The sequence below is a fragment of the Onychomys torridus genome, chromosome 8, assembly GCF_903995425.1.
Source record: "Onychomys torridus chromosome 8, mOncTor1.1, whole genome shotgun sequence".
Lineage (NCBI taxonomy): Eukaryota > Metazoa > Chordata > Mammalia > Rodentia > Cricetidae > Onychomys > Onychomys torridus.
This window is the reverse complement of record NC_050450.1, coordinates 63114028-63138600: the sequence shown is the minus strand read 5'-3', so window position 1 is coordinate 63138600 and position 24573 is coordinate 63114028. Positions and strand designations below refer to the sequence as shown.

The window sequence follows — 24573 nt, the reverse complement described above, 5'->3', positions numbered from 1 at the left end:
TAATGTATGTCCATTGATCTTAGGAACTAGTATAGTATTTCCCATAACACCTTGATTACTTTATATTCTGACCAACAGTACTCCCATTTCCTCTCTATCCTGGTCTAATGCTTATGGTTAGAGGTGGTGCCCATTGTAGTTTTGATTTGCATGTTTCTTTTCTCTATTTTTTTTTAAAGATGTATTTATTTATTATATATACAGTGTTCTGTCTGCATGTCTGCTTGCATGCCAGAAGAGGACACAAGATCTCATTACAGATGGTTGTGAGCCACCATGTGGTTGCTGGGAATTGAACTCAGGACCTTTGGAAGAGCTGTCAGTGCTCTTAACCTCTGAGCCATCTCTCCAGCCTGATTTGCATGTTTCTAATGATTCTGGACATTTTTCATACCCTCATTGGCCCTTTATATATATTATCTAGGGAGATTTCAAGTTTTTGAAGGTTTTTTTGTGTTTACATGCAGCGTATCAAATACAGGGTATCATGTAGCATAGGCTGGCCTAGAACTCACTGGGTAGCCCAAGGATGTCCTAGAACTTCTTATCCTCCTGTCTCTACCTGGTACTGCACCTTCACCTTGTTTTATGCAGAGCTGGGGGACAAACCTAGGACTGCTACATCCTACTAGGTCTATATGAAGGACATCTTTAGTCCCTTAAAGTTTGTGATTGCATAAAATGATTTTTTTTCTATCTCTACTTTTGCCAGTCAGTCCCTCTTTGCCCCTCCTGTGTGCTGAAATTCCTCTGAATTGGGCTCCTTGGTTACATTTTTGTCCTTTCCTTTTCCCTGTATGCAGTTAGTGGTTTTCTGAAAATGGTGGTGTATCCCTGTAACCCCATCCCATCCCTTGGAAGAAGGAGGCAAAATAATCATGAATTCAATACCAAGGCCAGCTTACCCTACATAGTAAGACTCTGTATCCAAAAACCACAAAATTTTATTACATATATATATTCTAACATGGCACTTACCTGATCAGGGCTTAATAGCATTCTATGACTCTTAAAAATATGGAAGCTGAGTGTAGTCATATACACCTATAATCCTAATACTTAAGAAGTAAAGGCAAGCTGGGTGGTAGGGCGCACATCTTTAATCCCAGCACTCGGGAGGCAGAAACAGGTGGATGTCTGTTGAGTTCTGGGCCAGCCTGGTCTACAGAGTGAGTTCCAGGATAGGCTTCAAAACTACATAGATGGACCCTGTCTCAAAAACCACCCCCAAAAAAGAAGAAGTAGAGATAGGATTATCAGCAGTCCATGGTCATCCTTGGGCTACTAAATACCAAGTTTCAGGCCACTGTAGGCTACCCAAAACTGTCTTTAAAGAAAAATAAATAAATACATAAATAAAAAACAGGAAAAAGCAAGCAAGAAAGAGTGTCAAATGTAGCCTTGCCCAGCAGCAGGTCTGTTTCAAGGGCAAGACCTGTCCTGGAATGGATTGGCTTACACCTGCATGAGAGGGTCCATAATCATCACACAGGCCCACAAATGTTTAGTGTTCTACTTTATTGTTGCCCCTAAGATAGGGTCTCACTGTGCAACTCTAGCTGGCCTGGAACTCGCTATGTAGACCAGACTGGCCTCTGCCTCCCCATGTGCTGAGATTAAATGTGTGTGCAACCACACCAAGAGTAAATTTCTTGTTTCAGTTTATTCCGTGTGTATGAGTGTTTGGCCTGCATGTATGGATGTGTATCTGGTGCCTGAGGAGGTCAGAAGAGGGTCTTGGATCTCCTGGAACTGCAGTTACAGACAGTGGTGAGCCACCATGTGGGTGCTGGGAACTGAACCCAGGGCCTCTAGGAGACCAGCTAGTGTTTCTGTTTGTTGTTTTATTTAATTTTTTTTTATTTGGTTTTTCGAGACAGGGTTTCTCTATGTTGTTTTGGTGCTTGTCCTGGATCTCATTCTGTAGACCAGGCTGTCCTCAAACTCACAGAGATCTGCCTGGCTCTGCCTCCTGAGTGCTGGGATTGAAGTCGTGCGTTACTGCCGCCTGGCTCCAGCAAGTGTTCTTAACTGCTGAGCCATCAAATAGCCCCTGCTCTTTTTCCTGGATGGTTTTGATAGCTTACTTTCCAAATGTGAAGAAAAACCCCAGGGAATTATTGTATGAGCTATGTTCATCTTTGCAGATTTGAGTTTCCCTAGAAGATTTGATGCAATGAAAGGTTTATAAGGTTCTGTGTGGTAAAAGAGTCCCCACATCTGGTGAACTTTCAGACCTGGGATTGGCTAGAGCCTGAAAGCCATGAGGAAGACATAGAGCTGTCCTTGCTTCTGTGATTTCCCACACAAGCCTTCCCTTAGTTGCACTAAAAGAAACTCTTCAATTCCTGTAGAAGCTGAAGATAGCACAGCCAAAGAAATCTGAGGACTGAAGAGCAGTTAAATTTAAAGATACTACTTGAAAAACTACCTTAAGCCCTGTCTAAAGTTAGAAAAAATAAAAAGTTAAGGGACATCAGCTATAAAACATCGAGGACTTGCAATATGGAGGTGGCTCAGTGGCTACATCAGGTGGCTCACAATCAACTGTAACTCCAGTTCCAGAATTTATGTGGTTCACAGAAGCTCACATAGGCATACCTATACACACAAATAATATAGCTTTTTAAAAAGAAATCAGCTGGGACTATGGGTGGAGCTCATTGATAGAACATTTGCCCTGAGTCCTTAGATCCCATCTTCAGCCTGTGGGACTGGGGAAAACACTTTAAAAGCTAACAGGGTAATTTAGTAAAGTGTCTCATTACATAATAAAGATGCAGAAAGCTTACTCTTCATGTATATTATCAGCAAGTAATCTTAAAATTTCATGGCAGGGGCTGGAGAGGTGGCTCAGGAGTTAAGAACACTAGCTGCTCTTCCAGAGGGCCCAGTTAGATTCCCAGCACCCTCATGGCAGCTCACAGCCATCTGTAATTCCAGTTCTAGGGCTCAGATTCCTTTTTCTGGCCTTCCTGCCCACCGAGCACACTCAGAGTACATGTACATACACCAAGGCAAAACATTCATCTACATAAATTTTTTAAAAAATGATATAGCAGGCTGGAGAGATGGCTGAGTGGATAAAGACTCTTAGAGTGGAGCCTGACAACCCAAATATAATGCCCAGCCCCCACATAGTAGAAGTAAAGAACCAACTTCCAAAGCTGTTCTCTGATGCCATGGTACTGGCACCCACCCCAACACACAGGGGAGAATAAAATTTAATGAAAAGCAGTATAGCGAGCTAAGCATTGGTGGCGTACACTTTTAATCCCAGCACTCAGGAGGCAGAGACAGACGGATCTCTGAGGCCAGCCTGATTGACAGAATGAGTTCCAGGGCAGCCAGGGCTACCCAAAAGATAGCAATATTGCAAGAAAGAAGTGAATAGACAGCTTTTAGATACTGTTGTTAAAGAACTGATACAATCAGCTTAAGTAGATGTCAAATGTCACAAACTGACATGTTACTACACTAACACTAACATGTTACTACACTTCAGATGCCTTTAGATACAATTATGAAAACCCTGAGGAAGCTGAGCCAAATGGAGCAAGAAAACATTTGATTCTAACTATCATGTAATGTATGTATGTATGTATGTATGTTTTAGAAGCTATTTCCTTGAGAAGCTATTTGAAAAATTGTTTAAGATGGCATGAAAGCCAGACGAAGTAGTATAGGCCTGAAATCTCAGCCCTTGGAAGGTAGAGGCAGGACAGTCAAGATCTCAAGATTATCGGCTACATAATGAGTTTGAGGCTAGTCTGGGCTACATGAGACCCTGTCTCAAAAACCGAACTAAATAAAAAGTAAAGATATGGTAGGACTGATCGAGGTGTGTGGCTCATACTATAATCCCAGGGATCGGGAGGCCAAGGCAAGAGGACTTCTGTCAATTCAAGGACACCCTGGTCTACACAGTAAGTTGTAAGCTAGCCTGGACTACAGAAGCAAGGCCCTTTCCCAAATGAATAAAATTTAATAATATAGCCAGGCTTGGTGGCACATGCTTGTAATCCTAGCATCTGAAAGAAGGCAGAATGATCAGGAATTAAAGGTTGTCCTTGGCTACATATCAAGTTTGAGGCCATCCTGGGCTATAAGAGACAAAACAAAAACAAACCTGTGAACCAGAAATACTGGCCCATGCTGTAATTCCGGCTATCAGGAGGTGGAAGCAGGAGGGTTGTGAGTTGAGGATCATACAGTGAATTACATGCCAGAATCATCCAAAAAGTAAAAATGAGATTGGGAGTACTCGCTGCCACTCCTGGTGACATGAGTTCCCAGCAACCATACCGGGCAGCTCAACACTAGCTCCAGAAATCCCTTGGCCTCAGTGGGCACATGTGCACATGTAGCATACATTCACATAGACACATACAATTTTACAGCTCAACACTAGCTCCAGAAATCCCTTGGCCTCAGTGGGCACATGTGCACATGTAGCATACATTCACATAGACACATACAATTTTACATCTTTTTTAGTATATGTGCTGCCAAAGTGAGCACAAAATTTTTACATCTTTTAAAAATAAAAATCAGCCAGGCAGTGGTGGCTCATGCCTTTAATCCTAGCACTTCTAAGACAGAAGCTGGCAGATCTCTGAGTTAAAGGCCAGCCTGATCTACAAAGGGAGTTCCAGGACAGCCAGGCCGAGAGAGAGAGAGAGAGAGAGAGAGAGAGAGAGAGAGAGAGAGAGAGAGAGAGAGACCTCGACCCTGTCAAAAAACCAAGGAAAAAAAATAATTTTCTTTTCTCAAAATAACTTTTGTTCATTTATTTACTCAGAGTCTCACTGTGTAACCCTAGCTAATCTGAAACTTACTTTGTTGGCCAAACTGGCCTTGGACTCACAGAGATCGACCTGCCACTGCCTCCAGAGTGCTAGGATAAAAAACATGTGCCACCGTGCCTGGATACGTTTGTGTGAGTGTGTGTATGTGTTGGCCATGCATCCCAAGGCACATGTGTAGAAGTCAGAAGGCAACTTGAGTCACTTCTTCCATCCTGTGAGTCCTGGGGACCAAACTTAGGTTACCAGGCCTGGTAGTAAGTAAGTACCTTAAGCTGCTGAGCCACCTTGCCAATCCCAATATTTGTTAATTTTTGAAATAAAAATATAAGCCAGGTACAGTGGCACACATGAGTAACCCAGGAATCAGAAGGCTGTGACACGAGGATCCCTTGGTTTTGTTTTTTGTTTTTTTTTTCCTTTGAGACAGGATTTCTCTGTGAAGTTCAGGTGCCTGTCCTGGATCTCACTCTGTAGGCGAGGCTGGCCTTGAACTCACAGAGATCTGCCTGGCCTTGCCTCCCGAGTGCTGGGATCAAAGGCATGTGCCACCACTGCCCCACTCCCTTGGGTCTTATACCAGCCTGGACAACATAGTGAAACTTGAGACTCTGAAAACAGAAGATGGAGTGGCACAGGCCTCTAATCCCAGTACTTAGGAGGCAGAGACAGGTGCATCTCTGTAAGTTCAAGGCCTGGCTATACAATGATGAAAAGGTACATACCTGTAGCAGTGCCAAGAGGTGTGAGTGGAGGCTGATAACTTCAATTTCAGTAGGCACAAAAATACATAGTTGTACTACAGCTGTAAAGAAGCTCCTCTGAACAGAAATCCTAGCATGCTAGTAATAGGAACAGATCTGCACAGCACCTCAGCCCCCAGCTAGTCTCAGTGCTTTGAATAGACATTGTTTGGCCTATGCTTTACCCCCTTGTCTTGTTCCTGGGTTTCAGAACCATGTGTGCTCAGTACTGCATCTCCTTTGCTGATGTTGAAAAAGCTCATATCAACATTCGAGATTCTGTCTACCTCACGCCGGTGCTAACAAGCTCCATTTTAAATCAAATATCAGGGCGCAGTCTTTTCTTCAAGTGTGAACTCTTCCAGAAAACTGGGTCTTTTAAGGTAACAATCCATTTTGTTTATCGTATTGTTTTCCAAATCTGTTTGTTTTATTCTCCTGTCAATTAATGGGGTGGCTGGAAGTAAACAAATGTCTTTTTGCAGTTGGAAACAAAAGGTTGCACTGTTTTCATGTCCTGGGTGCTAGGCTTATAACATTGATATGACACTTCTTTCACACATCCTAAAATGCCTTATGATTATGGTCCCATGAATCTTGTCTAAATAAGTTAAACGTATGCACCATCACACCTGGCTGTATTTTTGCACAGCTGTACAAAGTTTTTGTATTTTAAACAGAAGAGTCAGAAATAAGATTGTCCTGGGCCACATGAGATCCTGTCTTCAATTTTTTTTTTTTTTTTAAACAGGATTTCACTGTGTAGTCCTGGCTGTCCTAGAACTCACTCTGTAGACCAGGCTGTGTTTGAACTCAGAGATTCACCTGCCTCTGTTTCCCAAATATTGAGATTAACCCAGCTAAAAAAATTTTTTAACAAAGTAAAGCAGTTATAATAATTTACTATTGTTAAAAATACTCTTTAAACTTGGTATAGTTCAAGTGTACAATGTTTAGTTTACAGTACTATATAGCAATGTCTTTAGATCTTCCCAGATCTATCTTCTGTCCCACAAAACTCTCACTAAATGTTCTTTAGAGGCAGGTGTGGCAGCTCATCCCTGTAATCTAGCACGTGTGAGACTGAGGAAAGAGGATCGGCATGAGGTCAAAGCTATTCTGGACTACTGGGTTAAGTTCTAGCCCAGCTGAGGCAACAGAGTAAGACTCAAACAGAAGCGGGCATGGAGGCCCATGGTCCTGCAGTGGAGAGTACTTGTTCTTCCAGAGGACCTGGGTTTCAAGTACGTACTCACACAGTGGCTCACAACCATTTATAACCCAGCTCCAGAGAATCAAACAGGCTCACACATCATATAAATAAATAAAATAATAATAATAATAAAGGGGAGAAATGCCCTGTGTAAGTATTATAGCATGTAGTATTGCTATTTCTTTTCCCCCCTTTGGTTTTTTGAGACCTGTCCTGGAACTTAACTCTGTAGCCCAGGCTGGCCTGGAACTCACAGAGGTCTGCCTGCCTCTGCCTCCTAAGTGCTGAGATTAAAGGCGTGCACCACCACCGCCACCACTGCCTGGCATTGCTCAGTATTTTTAACATGCTTCAGCTTATTGCTTAGGAGCAATAGGCTCTATCACATAGCCTGGGTGCATAGCAGGCTGTTTGTGTAAAAACTGTCTACAGTTTGCACAATGAACAGATGTTCTCTGAACATGTCCCCATTGTTAAATGAGGCACCATTTATAATTCACCATCTCTTCCAGATTCGTGGTGCCCTTAATGCCATCAGAAGCTTAATTCCTGACACTTTGGAAGGGAAGCCCAAAGCTGTTGTTACTCACAGCAGTGGAAACCATGGCCAGGCTCTCACCTTTGCTGCCAGACTGGAAGGTACTTCATTTTGTCAGGGTGCATGATAGTGCCAAAGGGGAGTGGGGAAATACTCTGATTTCAGTAACAGCGATGACAGCTGTGGAAAGGAAGTTCCAAAGGAATCCTTGTTTGCTCATAGGAAATGATCCAAGTTTCTATCCTAGAAGCTCCTCATACTATCTAATCATGTTCTTCCCCTCCCAGGGATTCCTGCTTACATAGTGGTGCCTCAAACAGCTCCCAACTGCAAGAAACTGGCAATTCAAGCCTATGGAGCCTCTATAGTATATAGTGAACAGAGTGATGAGGTAAGGAGGAAGTGTTCAGCATCACTTACTAGCTTCACTTGACAGACTGCCTCCCTCCCTTACTGGAGGCTTCCTCTTTGCCTTAGCATGGCCAACCTTTCCCATCTATCCTTACTTGATGTCATCAGTCTCAGCTTAATGCCACTAAAGCCAGGCATGGTGGCATATGCCTAGTCTAGTGTTCAGGAGTAAGAGACAGAGTGGCAACTTCCAAACCAGCCTGAGCTACAAAGGAAGACTTCTCGAAAAATTTAGCAGCTGGAGCTACATGCCTGTAGTCTCAGTACTTGAGAAGTACAGGCAGGCAGGTCAGGATTTCAAGGTCATCCTTGGACCCAAGTTCTAAGACTAACCTGAGGACAGACAGACACGGGTAATTTTATTTTTAGACAGGAGTCTGTCTACATAGAGCTGTCCTGAAACTCTATATAGCCCAAGACAGTCTTGATTTGAGATCCACCTGCCTCTGCCTCCAGAGTCCTGGGATTAAAGTCATGTGCATCATGCCCAATCAGAAATTAAACTTTCTTTTTATGTGCAGTTGTGTTTTGCCTGCGTGTATTATGTCTGAGGGTGTCATTCCCTAGAACTAGAGCTACAGTTGTGAGCTACTGTGTGGCTGCTGGGAATTGAACGCGGGTTCTCTGTAATTACATACAGCCAGTGCTCTTAACCACTGAGCCATCTCTCCAGTCCCAGAAATTAATTTTTTTTTTTAAGTTTTTCAAAACAAGGTTTCTCTGTGTAGCTTTGCGCCTTTCCTGGAACTCACTTTGTAGACCAGGCTGGCCCCGATCTACCTGCCTCTGCCTCCACGCCAGAAATTTAAATTTTAAATAAGTTTCACCTATGCTCTAGCAATGCAGCTAGCTCTCCTCCCTGGACATCAATGATTTTGTCTAACACCAGTGTCCTGACCTTATTCCCTACTCCCCATTCCAGTCTTCCTCAGCTCAGCAAATAGAAACATTTATCTTTCTAGTTTCTCAAGAAAAAAAACCAATTCTTTGATAAATTCCAAACACCACATTCAGATCTGTCCTCTCAAATTAAACACACACACACACACACACACACACACACACACACACACACACACACACACACACACACACGGGCTGTGAAGGTGGCTGGCGAGTAAACACCTGCTGTCAAACTTGATAACCCAAGTTTAATTCCTGAACTAAACAGCGTTAAGACGGAACTGACTCCGGTTATCCTCTGACTTCTGCACACATGCCAAATTGTGTCTGATAAAATAAGTTTTACAGTCCAATCCCTTAACAGCCTTTACCATTATCACCCTGGTTCCATCCAGCATCAGTTCTCACATAGACTTAGTAGCCTAATTTGTCTCTGCTCCCACCCAAGCCCCCTACAGTATGTTTTCAATAGCAACCAACTTGTCCATTCAGACTGTTTCTCACCTCGAAGTTTGAGGGTTGTTTTTGATTTGGTACTGGTACCTTGTACATACCAAGCACTCACTCACTATCCCCAGTCACCAAAGTTCCTAGGATGATTTCACCATTCCACCTTTCTGCCAGACCACTTCCTATATTATCGTCTCCCTTAATAATTCTTTAGAAAAGCCAAATATTTCTATCTTGTATACCTTCAAACATTTTTTAAAAGATGCATCGCTTGTTCTTGTCACATAATTAGAAGCCCCTCAGCCAACCAATGAAAAATCTATTTTTTCTCACAAGTACTCAGACATTCCATTTATTAATAAAGAAATATGAAAACCTCATTCTCTTTGAAGTGTTAAGCGACTGAATTGTATTTGGGGGACTCACTGTAAGTCACGTAAGCTACATTAATGCTACCTTTTAGTCCAGAGAAAAGGTCACTCAAAGAATTATGCAAGAAACAGAAGGTATCTTGGTCCATCCCAACCAGGAGCCTGCAGTGATAGCCGGACAAGGGACAATTGCCCTGGAAGTGCTGAACCAGGTAAAATGCCATCATCCTGTCTAGCCACCAGGAAAGTGGTCTTGCTGCATATATAAAACTTTATTAACTGGCCTATTTATAATCTTACTCCAGGTTCCCTTGGTGGACGCACTGGTGGTGCCAGTCGGGGGAGGCGGAATGATTGCTGGAATCGCCATTACAATTAAGGTGAGCCAACAGTTAGAGCACTTCCTGGATCAGGAACATAGGACCTATATCACACCGCACTGTGGAAAGTCTCCATTCCACCAAAATACCATCTGTTCATGGCCTCCTGTGCTTCACTGTCCTTTTCATCTATGATATCACAACATGAAAGCAGCTGACCATGGGTGGCACCCTCGCTTCCTCCCAAGTCCACTTCACTAAACTATCAGAACCAGTCATAACTTAAGACAATTAAGTCAGTTATCAGGTATTTATTAAAATGCTTCAAGGTCATATCCCCATTTCCGTATATAAGGAAAGACCCTCTGTAACACAAAAAAGATGTGTTGTATGCCTCCTTTATTGCAGGCATAGGTTTGCAGGCAAAGACTGCCAGTCTGTGTACAGTCTCTGTTCCTCTTGGCAGGCCCTGAAACCCAGTGTGAAGGTCTATGCTGCCGAACCCTTGAATGCAGATGACTGCTACCGGTCCAAACTGAAAGGGGAACTGACTCCCAATCTTCATCCTCCAGAGACCATAGCAGACGGCGTCAAGTCTAGCATTGGCTTAAACACCTGGCCTATTATCAGAGACCTTGTAGACGATGTCTTCACTGTCACAGAGGACGAAATCAAGGTAAGACTGGGAGGAGAAAAACAGTGAGTCTAACTTCCTAGGCGAAAGAAACTATTACGAACAGATAATCAACCAGGCGACCTGTGATACATGGGCACCCCGACAGTAGCAGAGCTAGGCCAAGTTGTATATGCATACTTTATTAGCAAGCACATACTCATCGCAACAAACCCAAACATCTCTTTCATTTGGTGTTCAGCATTTAACCCACTAAACTCCAGCTCTGTCTGTTTCATTAGTCCTTCCTCCTTTCTGTTCCAACAGTATGCAACCCAGCTGGTGTGGGAGAGGATGAAGCTGCTCATTGAGCCTACTGCTGGTGTTGGACTGGCTGCAGTGCTGTCACAGCATTTCCAAACCGTCTCTCCAGAAGTGAAGAACATCTGTATTGTACTCAGTGGTGGGAATGTAGACTTAACCTCTCTAAGCTGGGTGAAGCAGGCTGAAAGGCCAGCTCCTTACCAGACTATTTCTGTTTAAATTCATGAAAGAAGTTGTCTCTAGATGAAAAAAAAATTGTTTCCCATCTTCACTTTTTTAATGGTTTTCAAAGTCCTAACGGAGTATTTTCAGTAAGAGTTAGAATTTGGAGACATGAGCAGCTGAAATAGAAATGCACAAACTGCCTAGTCACAAGCCAGACTCCCACCCACACTGGAGTCCTGACCACAGTAGAGACGGAACCACACTGACTCCATTATTTTACTCCATGTCCACTTCAGAGGCTGTTGAGATCTCACTTTTCACCCATGGTAGTGGTTCTGGTACATATGGATCATAAGTCCATTTGGGGAAAACTCGCTTATAGAGGTTCATTAATACTGTATCCTGAGATTTTAGCTTCCCATCAAAACTGCACTTCATATGGCCATGGGTACCTAGAAGGAAAACAGCAAATTGGTCAAAGTAGACACTTTTAAACAGTGAACTTTACAGCCCAGTATAGTCCACTGGTAACACCGGGGAATCCCAGACTCTTACCTAGAGGTTCCTTGATGTGTCCCCTGCGGCCCCACTTGGTTCTCAGTTCCACAGGCTTAAACCACATCACGTCCTCTTAGAATGAACAGAGACACAAAATAAAACCCACAGCATCACGCCAGCCCTCCTACCATGGGGAGTCAGATCCCACTCTCCTTCATCCGTGCCTACCTCTGCTGAAGAACATGTAGCGCACTACTGCCATCTTAGTAAGAATTTTGAAAGGATGACCACTCAGAACAACTCTCTTGATGACCATCCTGTCTGGATCCACTGATAACAGATGGCCTGTAGCAATGAGACTGTGCATTCCTAGGAAAGGAGAGCAGCTGTTAATACACAGGCCAAACCCTTCAGCTACTGCTCTAATCTATTTGTTGTTGTTTTGGTTTTTCAAGATAGGGTTTCTCTGTGTAGCTTTGCTCTAATCTATTTTAAAGACCCATGCAAGATTATCTTGGAGAAATGCACTGTTACCTTTCTGAGGCCACAAGGACTACTGGAAGGTATTACTATTGAGCCAGCCCCCCAAAACCCACCTTAAATGTAATACTCCAAGCAACCCCTACTGAAGTGTGCCAACAGTTAAGAACTAGTTATCACCCTGGGCTTACATATACCCTCAATGAGTTTGAAATTGGTATTTTTGAAAAACCACCAGTACACCTTAATACAGTTAGACCCCAGGTTTAATTACAGAAAAGTAACGGTCTAGTAGGTTCAATATTTACCATTTAGAAATCAACATACCATTGCTTCTCTGCTTGAAAAGCAGCACAGATGCAGGAGGAAAAGTGATTGGCGCAAACACTGTCACCACTACGGCCGCATCAGCAGTCAAGAATCTCTGAAATTTATGTTTATCAGCTTCCAACGTAAGGGTCCCAAATAAATAGAAAGAAGAGTGAAAAGCCTTTTGAGAAACCGTAAAGCAATCCAAAGGCTGTTAGGAGCCATGATGCTGCCACACATAGCTCCACCTTTTACAATTAGAGTAAAGGAGACCAAGCACAGGGCCGTGTACACACTAAGTGCTCTGCCATAGTTCTGTCGTATTCTCAGCCTAACTGTAACTTAACCAAAAGCAGTGGTGTTTAAGATTCATGTTTTTGTCTCGGTATATCCTCATGGTGTGTGGGTATGCATGTGCAGATGCCTCTAAGCTGACCAGTGTAGCTACTGGGAATTGAACCCAGGTCCTCTGTAAGCCCTAGTCTGTTTTGTTTTGTTTTGAGGCAGGGCTCATGTATTGCAATGTACCTTCCTCCATCTCTCAAGGGCTAAATTACCAGCCTCATCTTGTGTTTCTTTACACTACTAACTCTCGGACATTTTTCCCCTGCATCAATACAACTAAAAAGAGAAAACCTAGTCCCATCAGTGATTTTTCAACTAGAGACAGAATTAGAGCTTAGACTATGGTTGGCATTGAAAGAGTCATCCAGGTGATCTGATATCACTACAACCGATACTTTTACTCAGACTGACTGTGCAGCAACTCAGTCTTGAGCAGAAATATTTTCTACCCAGAAAGCCAAGCTCTTGTGTGCTGGATACAGGACAGTAAGCTAGCAGGAAAGCTCTGTTCATCTGTAACACAGCTATTACATTCTTAAAGTAATAAAAGCTTTCTAATACATTTTGGTTTTATTTTTTTTGGGGGGAGGGGGTTGGCATATTGCTACAGCACTAGAGTAGAAGTCAGGGGACAGTTCTTCCCTTCCATCATACAGGGTCAGGGTACCCACTGAATGTTAGGTCCTCAGGTTCAGCAGCAAGTGCTGAGCACCTGACCAGCTTCCAGTTACTTTCTATTCCAGCTACTCAGGTATCTCAGTGTGCCTTCATAACACCATGCCAGCTGGGCATGGTGGTGTACCCCTCCCCACAGTCCACCATTCTGAAGGTCAAGGAAGGCCAGCTTGGGCTACATATTAAAACCTTGCCTCTCAACTCTCACAAGACAACCATACACAATATAGTTAGATACTTAATAACAAACAGGCAAAAAAGAAAAAAAAGAAAAAGAAAAAGAAAAAGAAATACTGGGAGGTAAAGGTTGGAGAACCCAAAGTTCAAAGCCCTCTTAACCCTGTTTCAAAGAGCATCCCCTCCACCTCAAAAATCAAAAGACATGCCATGTTTCAGTAAAACTGTTTACAAAATGATGTGATGGATGAGAAAATTGACCCAGAGCACCAATTATGCTGTCACCATCTGTCTCCTGTCACTGAAAGGCAAGTGAGCTATGATACTGTTCAAAAGCAGGCAACACGTATTCCTACTCCTAAAGCTACCAACTCTGGTTTAAAACCTACTCTAGAACAATACTCAGAGCAGAGAAGCCTCAGCACAGCACAGTTTGCATCACTGGGATGCTTCAGACAGGTTCAGACATTTTGAAGAAAAACATCATTGGCTCCTAAGTCAGAGTACTGAAACTCTCTCACCCTAGAGACTTCAGAGTTTCACACTGTATTCTGCCTTCAACCATGAAAGACAACAGGTGACAGACCCCAGCAGCTTCTGTGCTAACCTGCTGTGTGCTGAGAGAATAAAGGCGAGGCCCGGAAGCGCCTGAATCCACAATGGAAGATCAATTCTTCTTTGGCCTTCACGGGTTCTGTGTTGCCAGGGTTCCGACTCACCACCATGTTCAATACTGACATCTGAGGACCAAATAAAAAAACGTTTCATAGTCTACGCATACAACGGCCTAACCTGAAAGGCAAGCCAAACAAACATCAGTTTCACTCTAAGAACTGACTGTGCTAGTTACTGACATCATACAGATGTCATATAAATAGTCCTTTTTACCCACTACCAACTGACATTACAGGTGACATAGGTCTTATCAGTGCTTCCACACACATGTCTAAGCTAACTTACTGGTCCACTTCTAACATAAAAGCTAAGCCATAGTCAATGACCTTCACATTACCGATCACCATACAGCCTCCCAAGGCCATAATCATCCAAGCCTCCACACCTTTATAGCAGCTGCCCACTCCTAGTGGCCATGACTACTGGCCACCTAGAGAGAACAGATCTTTACACTGGCATAAACATTTACTTTCAAGACTGCTAGCCCCGGGCAGGCTCAGAGGTTAAGAGCAAAGAGGTTAAGTGCACAGACTGCTCCTCTAGAGGTCCTGAGTTCAACTCAACTCCCAGCAACCACACAGTGGTTCACAACCATCTATATAATAAGATCTGGTGTCCTCTTCTGGCCTGCAGGCAAAACACTTATACAGTATACCTAATGAAATCTTGAGGGGGGGAAAAAAAAAGACTGCCATTCTGATCTGAAAAAACATACTTAGGGAAGTCTCAGAACCACACAGACTGCATCACTGAGATGCTTCAGACAGGTTCAGACATCTTGGTATAACCATCATTGACTTCTCTCTATTCTGATTCCTCAATCAAAATGGCAGCCTTTCACCCCAATGAGCAAAATGTTGTACACCTTGGAAAAAAACACTGATTTACCTTCTGTTCATAAGGTAGTAAAGAAAATGCAATCAAGGGCGCTCCTTGCCTGAAATACTTAACCACTGAGACAGGGACATCAGAGACATGAAGTGTGACATACCAGCCAACCTGCCAGAAAGACACACACAACAATCACAGAGTTACCCTTAATGTCCCAATAATGGTAAAACCTTTCTCCAAGTGCATGCCAAGTGTCATCATTCATAGATGTGTCAACTATCCAGATCTACCTTCTCAGTTAATTATCTCTGATCCCTCTGTTCCCAAACGAGGAAAAAAACAAATGACAAGGTGGACAAGAAGGCAGTTACCTCAGCTCCTTCAGCTTCTTTTTCTTCAATTTGTTTAAAGATTCTTTTTCTAGTATTAATAAAATTCTGAAACTGAAAGATCCGAGCATAATCTCGAGGAAGGTTTTCCTTAGGGTCCCAAGGAGATGTCCTGAAGCTCTTGAGGCCTCTATATTTCTGAAATCTAGAACACATATTTTTGAAGAAAGAGGTTTAGATGGTGCTACATAAGACTCACCTCACTTCTAAAATGGTCAATGCTCTTCTAGCTTTTTCTTTTTTTAAGATTTATTTATTATGTATACAGTGTTCTGCCGGCATATATCCCTACAGGCCAGAAGAGGGCACCAGATCACATTACAGATGGTTGTGAGCCACCATGTGGTTGCTGGGAATTGAACTCAGGACCTCTGGAAGAACAGCCAGTGCTCTTAACCCCTGAGCCATCTCTCCAGTCCTCTAGCTTTTTCAAAGTACTCTTATCTAGGAAAGTAACTCAGTGGTATAATGCTTACTTAGTATACACACCCTGGGTTCCCCGCACAGCACAAACACAACAAACCACACATGCCTTTAAAGTCTTTTATATACCTGTAGTACCATCACTGGGGAGACTGGGACAGGATCATGTGTTCATGTCTGCCTGAGCTACAAAGGAAAACAGTCTGAAACTAGAAATTACTCACTAGAAATCAAAATATCCTAATGAGCTAAAACTGGGCATGGAAATATACAGGAAGATCCAGAATACCTTGCTCTACATGAGACCTTATCCTCCAAACAAACAACTACAAACGAATAGCTTTAGCAAAAACCATGTCCTAAAACAGCTTCTAACAAGTATTGCAGAACCAACTCAGGCTTTCCACAGGGGACAAAAATTTATAATGCCCGCCTGGTGCCTGCCTATCAGGGAATGTGGCTCTTCAACCTGCCTTAGAACTCTAATACCCAACACTCACACTCGCTTTTAGTCAGGCTTACTTCAAGAAAAATCACCTGTATTTTCTTGCCTTTTTTTTTTCTCCCAGTTTTTCAAGACAGGGTTTCTCTGTGTAGTCCTGGCTGACCTCAAACTCAGAGAACCGCATGCCTTTGCCTCCCGAGTGCTGGGATTTAAAGGTGTGTGGCATCACTGCTCTGCCTTCTTGCTTTTACTTTTATGAGCGTTGCTGCTTTTCAGATAGCATGTTTTCTCTTCAAGGACAAGGACAATGTTTTTCTTCATTTACTTCCCACTCCCATAGTACTAACCGAATCCTAGCGGCCACATCACGGGGGGTATCGATTTCATCTGGAAACATCTCTTCCAATCTTTCTTGTTTATATTTCTCCAACATTCTCTCCTCGGCCTCTTCATCTACTTTCTCATCATAGAGATCATCACGCACAGACTCCCCTAGAGTCATAGTTTCACAGTCCTCCTCCTCTTCCTCACCACTCTCATCCTGTAAAACGAGGGATTACAACTATGCATTATGAAACACACTTATAGTCTTAGCATTTGGGAAGGTGAGGCAGGAGATTCATGAGGAGTTTGATGGCAGCTTCGTGACGGAGTAAGTAACAAAACCCAAACAAGGCAAAGGACATAGCTCAATTAGTAGAGTGCTTTCCTAGCACACATAAAGCTCTTGGTTGAATCCCCAGCACTGCCTAAAACTGGGCAGATTTCACATGCCTGCATGATCAACACTTGGGTTCAAGGTCATTCTCAGCGAGAGTTCTAGACGAGCCTGAGATTCATAAGACTATACCCTCTCCCTCCCGCCGCCCCTCCAAAAAACAAAAATCATAGCACCAACAAGGTGGCTCAGTGAGTAAAGGCACTTGTTTCCAAATGCCCTTATTTCTAGACCTGAGTTCTATACAGAGAACCCAAATATGGAAAGGGAGAAATGACTCAGAAAGCTGTCCCTGACTGCCTCCCTCCCGCCACACACAAGAAAGCACTGGATGTAGTAATAAAACTTAGGAAGCAGAGGAAGGTGGATCTCTGTGAGTTTTAGGTCAGCCTGGTCTACACAGTGAGTTCTAGAACAGAGCAAAATAATGAAACTCTACCTCAAACACCGCCTGCCAAAGACATACACCCTAAAAACAATGTGGGGGCCATGGTTCCTGGGGATGTGGTTCATCTGGTAAAGTACTTCCCTAGCATTTGTGAAGCCCTGGGAATTGATATCAACACACAAAAACTAAGACACAGGATGCCAGAGTATAATCCAGGCACTTGGGGACGTAGAGGCAGAGGCAAATTAAGGAGTTCAAAATCATTCTCTGCTACACATTGAGTTCAGGGCTAATACATGGGATACATGAAAACTTGTCAGGAAAAAAGGGCAAAACTACCCAACAACAATAATAAAATGATGTGCCAAAGTCTTCAACAACAACAAAACCAAACAAACAATCACATGCCTATGATCCCAGCTCTGGGAAGATGAAGGGAGAAAGATCGCTTGAGTTCAAGGTCAGTTATGGGCTAATAAGACTATCTAAAAAAATTGCAGGTATTTCAGCAGAAACCTACCCATCTCTACCCCAAAAGCAATTAAACAAAGATTAATTTTCCTAGACACCTATCTGTAAGCAGTATATGAATGAGTACAGGCACATGTGGAGGCAGAGGACATTTTTGATTGTCCTCACCTTCCACCTTGAGACAGGATTGTGAGAGACCAACCCCCATACTTCTTTACCCCAGGAACTCTTGAGGATAAAGGGATAAAAGACTTAGAAATAAAGGGGAGAAAAACAGAGAAAAACACAGGATAGATCCTTATCCACTGGCCGGCCCAGAGCTTTACTCCAAAGGTCTGTTATAACAATGCCAAGGGATGGAGCAGAAGCCCTCCCCCTTGCTAGTTACAGTCAAGTGTAGACAAACACCTGTACCCAGGCCCGTGGTCCAATCAACCTCCTATGCAGTCCTGCTGGGGACAGCCCCCACTAGGAAACCCAGTGGGCGCCAACACAGGATATTTTTGTTGTTTGTTAAATCATGTTTCACATGGGCCCTTAACTCCTAACATTTATGTGGCAAGCACTTTATACAAAACAAACTAACAAGAGAGGAAGTCACGAAAACATCCTTTCCATAATTATAGCCATTCTTTTTTGGGGATTTTTTTTTGTTTTGTTTTAGACAGGATTTCTCTATAGCTTTGGAAATTACAGCCATTCTTAAGCAGCTGACTTCACACAGCCATGTTTTTGAAGTTGTTCACATAAGTGGCCCAATGGCCCATTGTCTTACCTGAGACTCCTCTTCCATAAAGCCTTCATGTTGTAGATCATCATACTCATCACCTTCCCCACCACTTTCATCTCCTTCGTCCAAAATCCATTCAGCCTGGTAACTGGATGTTCCTTTAGGGACCTTCTTTACCACCCTGGAACGTTGCTTCAGTAAGTCTGTAAAACCCAAACAATTCACTAATTCATATTATTTATATATTAATTACACTGCCTTTCTGTGTTCTCACCTATGCAGACACTGCTACCAACACGAGACTAGCAGTTACAGACTACTTCCAAATAATATACTTCAGTTAGCAACCAATACTCAGCTAAATAAACCCTGTAGTGGATTTAGCATCATTTATTATTTAAAAAGGCTAGCCTCTAGTGATTTGGAGACAGGAAGTAGAGCTGTGCCCAGTGTTTGCTTAGTACAGTCATGGTATCTGAACCTCAGTCATTTCTTCATCTAGCCGTATAGGCAGGCAGTGACCAAGTAAATAACTACTAACACATTGGCTACCACTGACCATTTGCCTCATCCAGTTCCTCCTCAGTAGGCCAGGTTTGTTCCCCTTCCATTGGATCTGGAAAAACCTCTGTTTGTAAAGTTTCCTGTTGATCAGGGTCTGCTTTCATCAGAACCTTAAGGTCTTCTTCCATGTCAGCTACAGCATCTGTAGCACAAATCTAAACCAAAAGCAGGTAACAGCGTGTCAGACATTAACCAAGTCCGGTAAATCTAACAATAACCTGAGAGATCCACAAATTAAACAGAAACATACTGAAATTTCCAAATGGCTGTCTTCTAGCATTTCAACTCTGCTCCCCTGCTTAACTCTTGAGATCATTTCTAAGAAAATCTGACAACACTCTCCTACCTGCTTATTACATACACTCCCTTTCAAACTGCTCTCTTCACAATTCAAGCAAACCCTGCATGATGTTGCACACCTTTTATGTCAACACTTAACTGGCAGAAGCAGGCTGATCTCTGCAAAGTTTTTGGTCAGCCTGTTCTATACAGTAAGTTCCAGGCCAGCCACTGCTACAATGGTGAGGTCCAGTCTTTAAAAAGTTCAAAGAAATCCTCTATTCCATCACTATACCTAGGCTCACATACTCCCCAGATATTCTTTCACCTCTGTGGAGTTTACAAGTTAGTCATTCTTCCAAACACCAGGTTGACTGCTCTCTCCTGTGTAGCTGCTAGTCTAGTGTACTCTCAATTTCCACAGCAGGTCTGCACCTGCGCGCGCGCTACTATAATTCTTAAATTCACAAGTGTTCGTTACTTTTTTCCCAATTCCAATAAATTCTGAGTAGAGTCCACATCTGCCACAAAGGAAGAGCCAACTGTGCAGAATACCTAGAAAGTACTGGATAAATACAACTGATCAACATGTCTAATTGTCCACTGCCTTACACTTCAAACTAGCAGTCTCCTCACTTGCCTAAGTGTGCAAACTATCTTCTCTAAAAATTAAATTTTCCATCCTGTGCCAAGTTATATATACAAATCTACATTCTTTAAAAAAAAAAAAAAAAAGCCGGGTGCTGGTGGCAGCGAACACCTTTAATCCCAGCACTTGGGAGGCAGAGGCAGGCGAATCTTTGTGAGTGCAAGGCCAGCCTGATCTACAGGGCAAGATCCAGGAAAGGCTCAAAGCTACACAGAGAAACTCTGTCTCGAAAAACCAAACACAACACACACACACACACACACACACAAACACGAAGCCAGGCAGTGGTAGCACACACCTTTAGTCCTAGAACTTGTAAGGCTGAGGCAGGTGGATCTGTGTGAGTTCAAGGCCAGCCTTGTCTACAGACCAAGTTCCAGGACAGCCAGAGCTATACAGAGAAACCCTGTCTTTAAAACAACAACCAAAAAAAAACAAAACAAAACAAAAACAACAAGAACAACAACAAAAAAGTCTGGGCCCCAAACTCAATAACCTGAGTCTAATCCTCTGGGCCCACGAGGTAGGAGAGAACCAAACCCTGGCAAGTTGTCCCCTGCCCTCCACACCAGTAATATGCTCCCTCTCCAGCATACAAAAACAAATTCTGTAAACAAACAAACAAACAAACAAAAAAAAAAATAGTTAAAGCCAACAATCTCGGGCAAGGAATGTAGCCAAGTAGTAGAGTGCCTGCCGAGGCCTGGGTTCAATTCACAGGAATGAAAACCCTATCAACCTTACCTCCATTGCCATGCTTGGTTTCTTCTGGGATTTAATCACTCTAGGATTTAAAGGGAAGGGGTCCACAGGGGCATCTATCTGATTCATTTGGAAATCACCATGTCCGACAATATGCAGCAAACTGTTTACATTCAGAGTCCTCCCACGAACATAGCCTGAGATCTTCAAGGTGCCCACTAAGTTGCTCTCCTCACTAGGCACAAAGTCAGCAACATGGGCAAACAAGTACGCTCGCCGATCTCGAAAAGCAAGATGCCGCTGCTTCTGGTTAGCCAACTGTCTAAGCAACACTGCTGCTTGCTGTGGGGTGTCTAGCAACAGGATTTCATCCTCGGAAAAGCGTTTCAGCACTATTTTACTTAGCTTCTTCCTGGCATCTATGTGTTTCTTTAGTGGGAGGCCAGAAAGCCCCTGGACAGCAAGTGCTGAAAGAAGAGAAAGGAAGAATTTAGTGACGTACTGCTTCACCACTGAAAAATTCATTCCCAATCACAACAACCAAATGGTCACTGGGAAACTCAAGACTTAGCTAACACTAATGAAACGTCAAAATGAAGTACATCCTCCCAGTTTTTCCCTGGGCAAAACCAGCCCAGATATAAAAGTTCTCTTTAAGCCAGATGGTGGTGGCACACGCCTTTAACACCATTGCACGAGAGGCAGAGGCAGGCGGATCTCTAAGTTCAAGGCCAGCCTGGTCTACAAAGTAAGTTCCAGGACAGCCAGGACTGTTACACAGAGAAACTCTGTGTCAAAACAATATAATAATAACAATAATAATAATAAAATTTTTTAAAGTAATAAAAATAAATGTGGGGTTGGGGATTTAGCTCAGTGGTAGAGCGTTTGCCTAGCAAGCACAAGGCCCTGAGTTCGGTCCTCAGCTCTGGCAAAAACAAAACAAAACAAAAAACAAAAACAACAACAAAAAAAGCTAACTAACTTTCTTTGCTGGTCTCCAACACACTTACTATAGGTGGGAAGGCCCTGAGCAAAGAGGCAAGACAGACAGTATTCCCCAGTGCTGTCCCAGCCCTCTAGTGGATCCAGGAGGAACAGGATGGTATCAGCAACTTTAGCCAGATCTAAGACAGTATGCAGATCCCCTGGAAACAAGCAGAGGAGGTAGTTAGCACATTATAATCAAGAAATAGAACTACTTAAACATAATGTCAGAAAAATATTGGATATTCTAACCTGGTCTTGCACATGTAAAAAACCACCGATGTCTCACTACGTGGCTTAGAAGCATAAAGCCTCGGGTGCTTCCGCATTCGTTCAAGTACACTGTTCCCAAGATTTCATTCTGAAGTAGTGTAAATGCCTCTGGAAGGGAAATCTTGTTGTGGAGAGGCACCACAAGCACCTGATGAGGAGGCCCATCCTTGCTGCCCAGCTGCCTTTTCTCTGCCAGAACCTAGCAAAACAAAGGTTCAGAGACTATCTCATTCATTTGCTTCACTATTACATCTCCAAAAACACAGATGTTGCCATGCCAAAGCACAACCCCCCAACCTCTTTGTTGGCTAGTAGAAGTAGCAAGGGAACTTGAACGTAAAACATTATAAAACATCAGAAAAGCTGGGTGTGGTGGGCCAGGCCTTTAAATTGAGTGCTCAAGGAGGCAAGGTCAATCAACATACTTGACAGTTCTAGACCAGCAAGGGCTACATAGTGAGACCCTTTGTTTAAAAAAAAAAAAAAAAAAAAAAAAAAGCCACAACAACAAGCCGGGCGGTGGTGGTGCACACCTTTAATCCCAGCACTCTGAGGCAGAGGCAAGACGATCTCTGTGAGTTCGAGGTTAGCCTGGTCTACAGAGTTGAGTTCCAGGACAGGCTCCAAAGCTCCATAACGACAACAAAAAGCCCAGTAGTGGTGACGCACGCCTTTAATCCCAGCACCTGGGAGGCAGAGTCGAGTTCGATGTCAGCCTGGCCGACAAAACTAGTTCCAGGACAGCTAAGGCTGTTACACAGTGAAACCGTCTCGGAAAAAACGGGGGGAAGGGAAAAAAGAAAACATAATAATCAGAATGCCCTGCAAAAGAAGAGCAGGCCAAATAAATGAAGATGCCCAGGAAAAAGGGCCACGTATACGCGTTGTCAAGTTTGGCAGGGCCTCGGACTAAAAAGAACATGGCCTGAAGGTACCCTGGGTTTACTCTCCATTTTCCGCCCATTTCTAGTGTGAGGCATAATGACCCACGTAAAACCCTTCAGAAGCCGCACCGTTTCCCAACCCCCACTCCTCTCACCGCCTCCCGTTTCTGCTTGCGGAGCTGGTTGGCACGATGCCTCTGGTCTACTCGGCTGAGCTGCTTCTTCACCTTCTTGCACAAGACTTTCGGTCCTACACGGCCTGGAAGGCAGATCAGAGGTGGCTGCTTCTGTTCCGCACCATGAGATTAGCGAACAGGAACCTTTCTGCGCTCCTTAAAAAGAGCCTTTGGCAAGGGTCCCAAGTCCAGCCCGGGTCTAGGCACGGCTAAGCAGCCCTCCCTCCTCCTCTGACTACTCACCTTTGCTGCCCACTTGTGCGGACCCACCACCGCTGTGCCGCCCGCCTTTATGAGCTTTATTCTGCTGCTTCAGCGGGCCGGAGCGGTGAGCCGCCATGCCGCGGCCCACATGCACCGAGGAAGCACTACTTCCGGGAGGAGCCGAGCGCTTCCGGCCCCGGGGCAGGACCTCAGTCCTGGACGGACTCTCGCGCCTTCTCGCGAGGTTTTTTCCGCTAGCCAGTGAGCCCCGGGTGCTTGAGTCCCCGCAAATACGTCGTGGCAACTTTTCCCACGCTGCAGTCCACTGGTGAGGGCTGCCTGAAAGACTCCGGATGTAGCCTCCAGGCTCCGGCCCTTGATACAGGGGCCTACTTTGCGACCATATTTCATATTTTTGCACGCTAAAGTGGTATCACGTGGGAAGAAATAAAAGTCCTCCTGTCACGTAGATTTTGCACGCCGATCTCTCCGGTCCCATTGATTTCTATAAGGTGGTAAAGTTTTATGACTGCGTAACCTTGTCTTTCCCCGATTACTCTAATTTCCAACGCGAACCACTCAAAAAGGGTTTCGCCTCACCCTCGCCGGCTCCGTTCCAGCCAGTCTCTTACTCCAACTCGTGCCCCCTCTTCCCACAAATCTGCAAGGTGTGCCAAACGGGACGTGAAGAAGAGGGTGAGAGCTTCCTCTTGCGCTCGGGCTCCGGTTCTCCGTAGCTCGCGGCTGGATTCTTGCTTTTCTCCCGCAAGCTTTGCAACTAAGAGCGGCAGACAGGCCACGGGATTCGGAGGAGTGAGAAGACCAGATTCGAACCACAGGAACGCAGGGCCGGGAACCCTGGTCTCCTAGCTCCTCTCCGAGGGGCCAGAAGTCGGGAGCAGTCACTGAGGTTGAAGCCCGTCCAGACACAAGCACCTTTCCAGAAGTCCGTCTGTCTGGCTCCGCAGCCTCTGGCCGAGGAGCTGGCGGCTCCCAGCGCTCACAATGCGGGTTCGCGCCCTCGGGGCGGGAGCCTGCCCGTCGCCATGACAACCGTCCCTGCGGCGCGCGCCCGGGCCCGACGCCCCCAGGCGTCCGCACCCGCCCTGACCCCCCCTCCCCACCCAGTCGCGGCGCACACACCCCCTCCCTGCCGGCTGCTGTGGGAAGGGGCCGGGCCTGCTGCCTGACGTCTGCGGGGCTCGGAAGATGGCTGCGGAGCTGAGCACCGGGCAGTGGCTGCGGCGGCGGCGAGCGGGGAGCGCGGCGGGCGGGGGCTCCGCCTCACGCGTGGGGCGCTGAGCCGGGAGGCGCGGAGGCGGCGAGGGCAAGCGGGGGACCGGACCGGGGGGCCCGCTGGGCGCCGCCTGCCCGCCACCTGCCGCACCATGGGCAGCGCCGAGGACGCAGTCAAAGAAAAGCTGCTGTGGAACGTGAAAAAGGAG

At 44.6% G+C, this 24573-nt stretch overlaps 3 protein-coding genes and 2 non-coding genes across 17 annotated transcripts in view; 2 read left to right on the top strand and 3 right to left on the bottom strand.

The window, feature by feature from the left end:
* Nucleotides 1–12639, top strand: part of Srr (serine racemase) — a 22587-nt gene extending 9948 nt beyond the window's left edge. For 10 of the 12 annotated variants that reach the window (XM_036196850.1, XM_036196860.1, XM_036196858.1 and 7 more), the window contains 7 exons: nucleotides 5760–5931; nucleotides 7274–7400; nucleotides 7587–7690; nucleotides 9527–9646; nucleotides 9740–9814; nucleotides 10221–10430; nucleotides 10695–12639. In XM_036196850.1, the coding sequence (XP_036052743.1) occupies nucleotides 5760–5931; nucleotides 7274–7400; nucleotides 7587–7690; nucleotides 9527–9646; nucleotides 9740–9814; nucleotides 10221–10430; nucleotides 10695–10910 (1024 nt within the window). In that variant the 3' untranslated portion in view covers nucleotides 10911–12639. Of the gene's footprint in view, nucleotides 1–5759; nucleotides 5932–6587; nucleotides 6793–7273; nucleotides 7401–7586; nucleotides 7691–9526; nucleotides 9647–9739; nucleotides 9815–10220; nucleotides 10431–10694 lie in introns of those variants that run through there. The other 2 variants (XM_036196862.1, XM_036196861.1) reach the window with 2 other exon arrangements.
* Tsr1 (TSR1 ribosome maturation factor) lies at nucleotides 10050–24095 on the bottom strand. Its single transcript, XM_036196849.1, has 15 exons — nucleotides 23168–24095; nucleotides 22904–23007; nucleotides 21844–22063; nucleotides 21618–21752; nucleotides 20647–21071; nucleotides 18970–19129; nucleotides 18456–18613; nucleotides 16451–16644; nucleotides 15218–15380; nucleotides 14904–15014; nucleotides 13948–14080; nucleotides 12162–12278; nucleotides 11583–11723; nucleotides 11412–11486; nucleotides 10050–11308 (listed from the first exon to the last, which is right to left on the bottom strand). Exons 1-15 carry the CDS (start codon nucleotides 23262–23264, stop codon nucleotides 11133–11135), a joined length of 2409 nt encoding a protein of 802 aa, XP_036052742.1. The 5' UTR covers nucleotides 23265–24095; the 3' UTR covers nucleotides 10050–11132.
* On the bottom strand, nucleotides 13746–13838 carry LOC118590536. The gene has a single exon (XR_004945825.1). It is a non-coding gene; the product is annotated as a small nucleolar RNA SNORD91 family (small nucleolar RNA).
* Nucleotides 14729–14820, bottom strand: LOC118590537. The gene has a single exon (XR_004945826.1). It is a non-coding gene; the product is annotated as a small nucleolar RNA SNORD91 family (small nucleolar RNA).
* Sgsm2 (small G protein signaling modulator 2) overlaps nucleotides 23379–24573 on the top strand; it is a 41309-nt gene continuing 40114 nt past the window's right edge. For both annotated transcript variants that reach the window (XM_036196848.1, XM_036196847.1), the window contains exon 1: nucleotides 23379–24573. In XM_036196848.1, coding sequence (XP_036052741.1) covers nucleotides 24517–24573 — 57 coding nt within the window. In that variant the 5' untranslated portion in view covers nucleotides 23379–24516.

Coding starts and splice junctions, on each gene's coding strand:
- Tsr1 (XM_036196849.1), bottom strand. CDS start 23,264: ATGGCGGCTCACCGCTCCGGCCCGCTGAAGCAGCAGAATAAAGCTCAT. Junction 18,614..18,969: donor GGAACTGGATGAGGCAAATG/GTCAGTGGTAGC, acceptor TGGGTTTTACAG/ACTTACTGAAGCAACGTTCC. Junction 11,309..11,411: donor ACACATCAAGGAACCTCTAG/GTAAGAGTCTGG, acceptor TTTTCCTTCTAG/GTACCCATGGCCATATGAAG.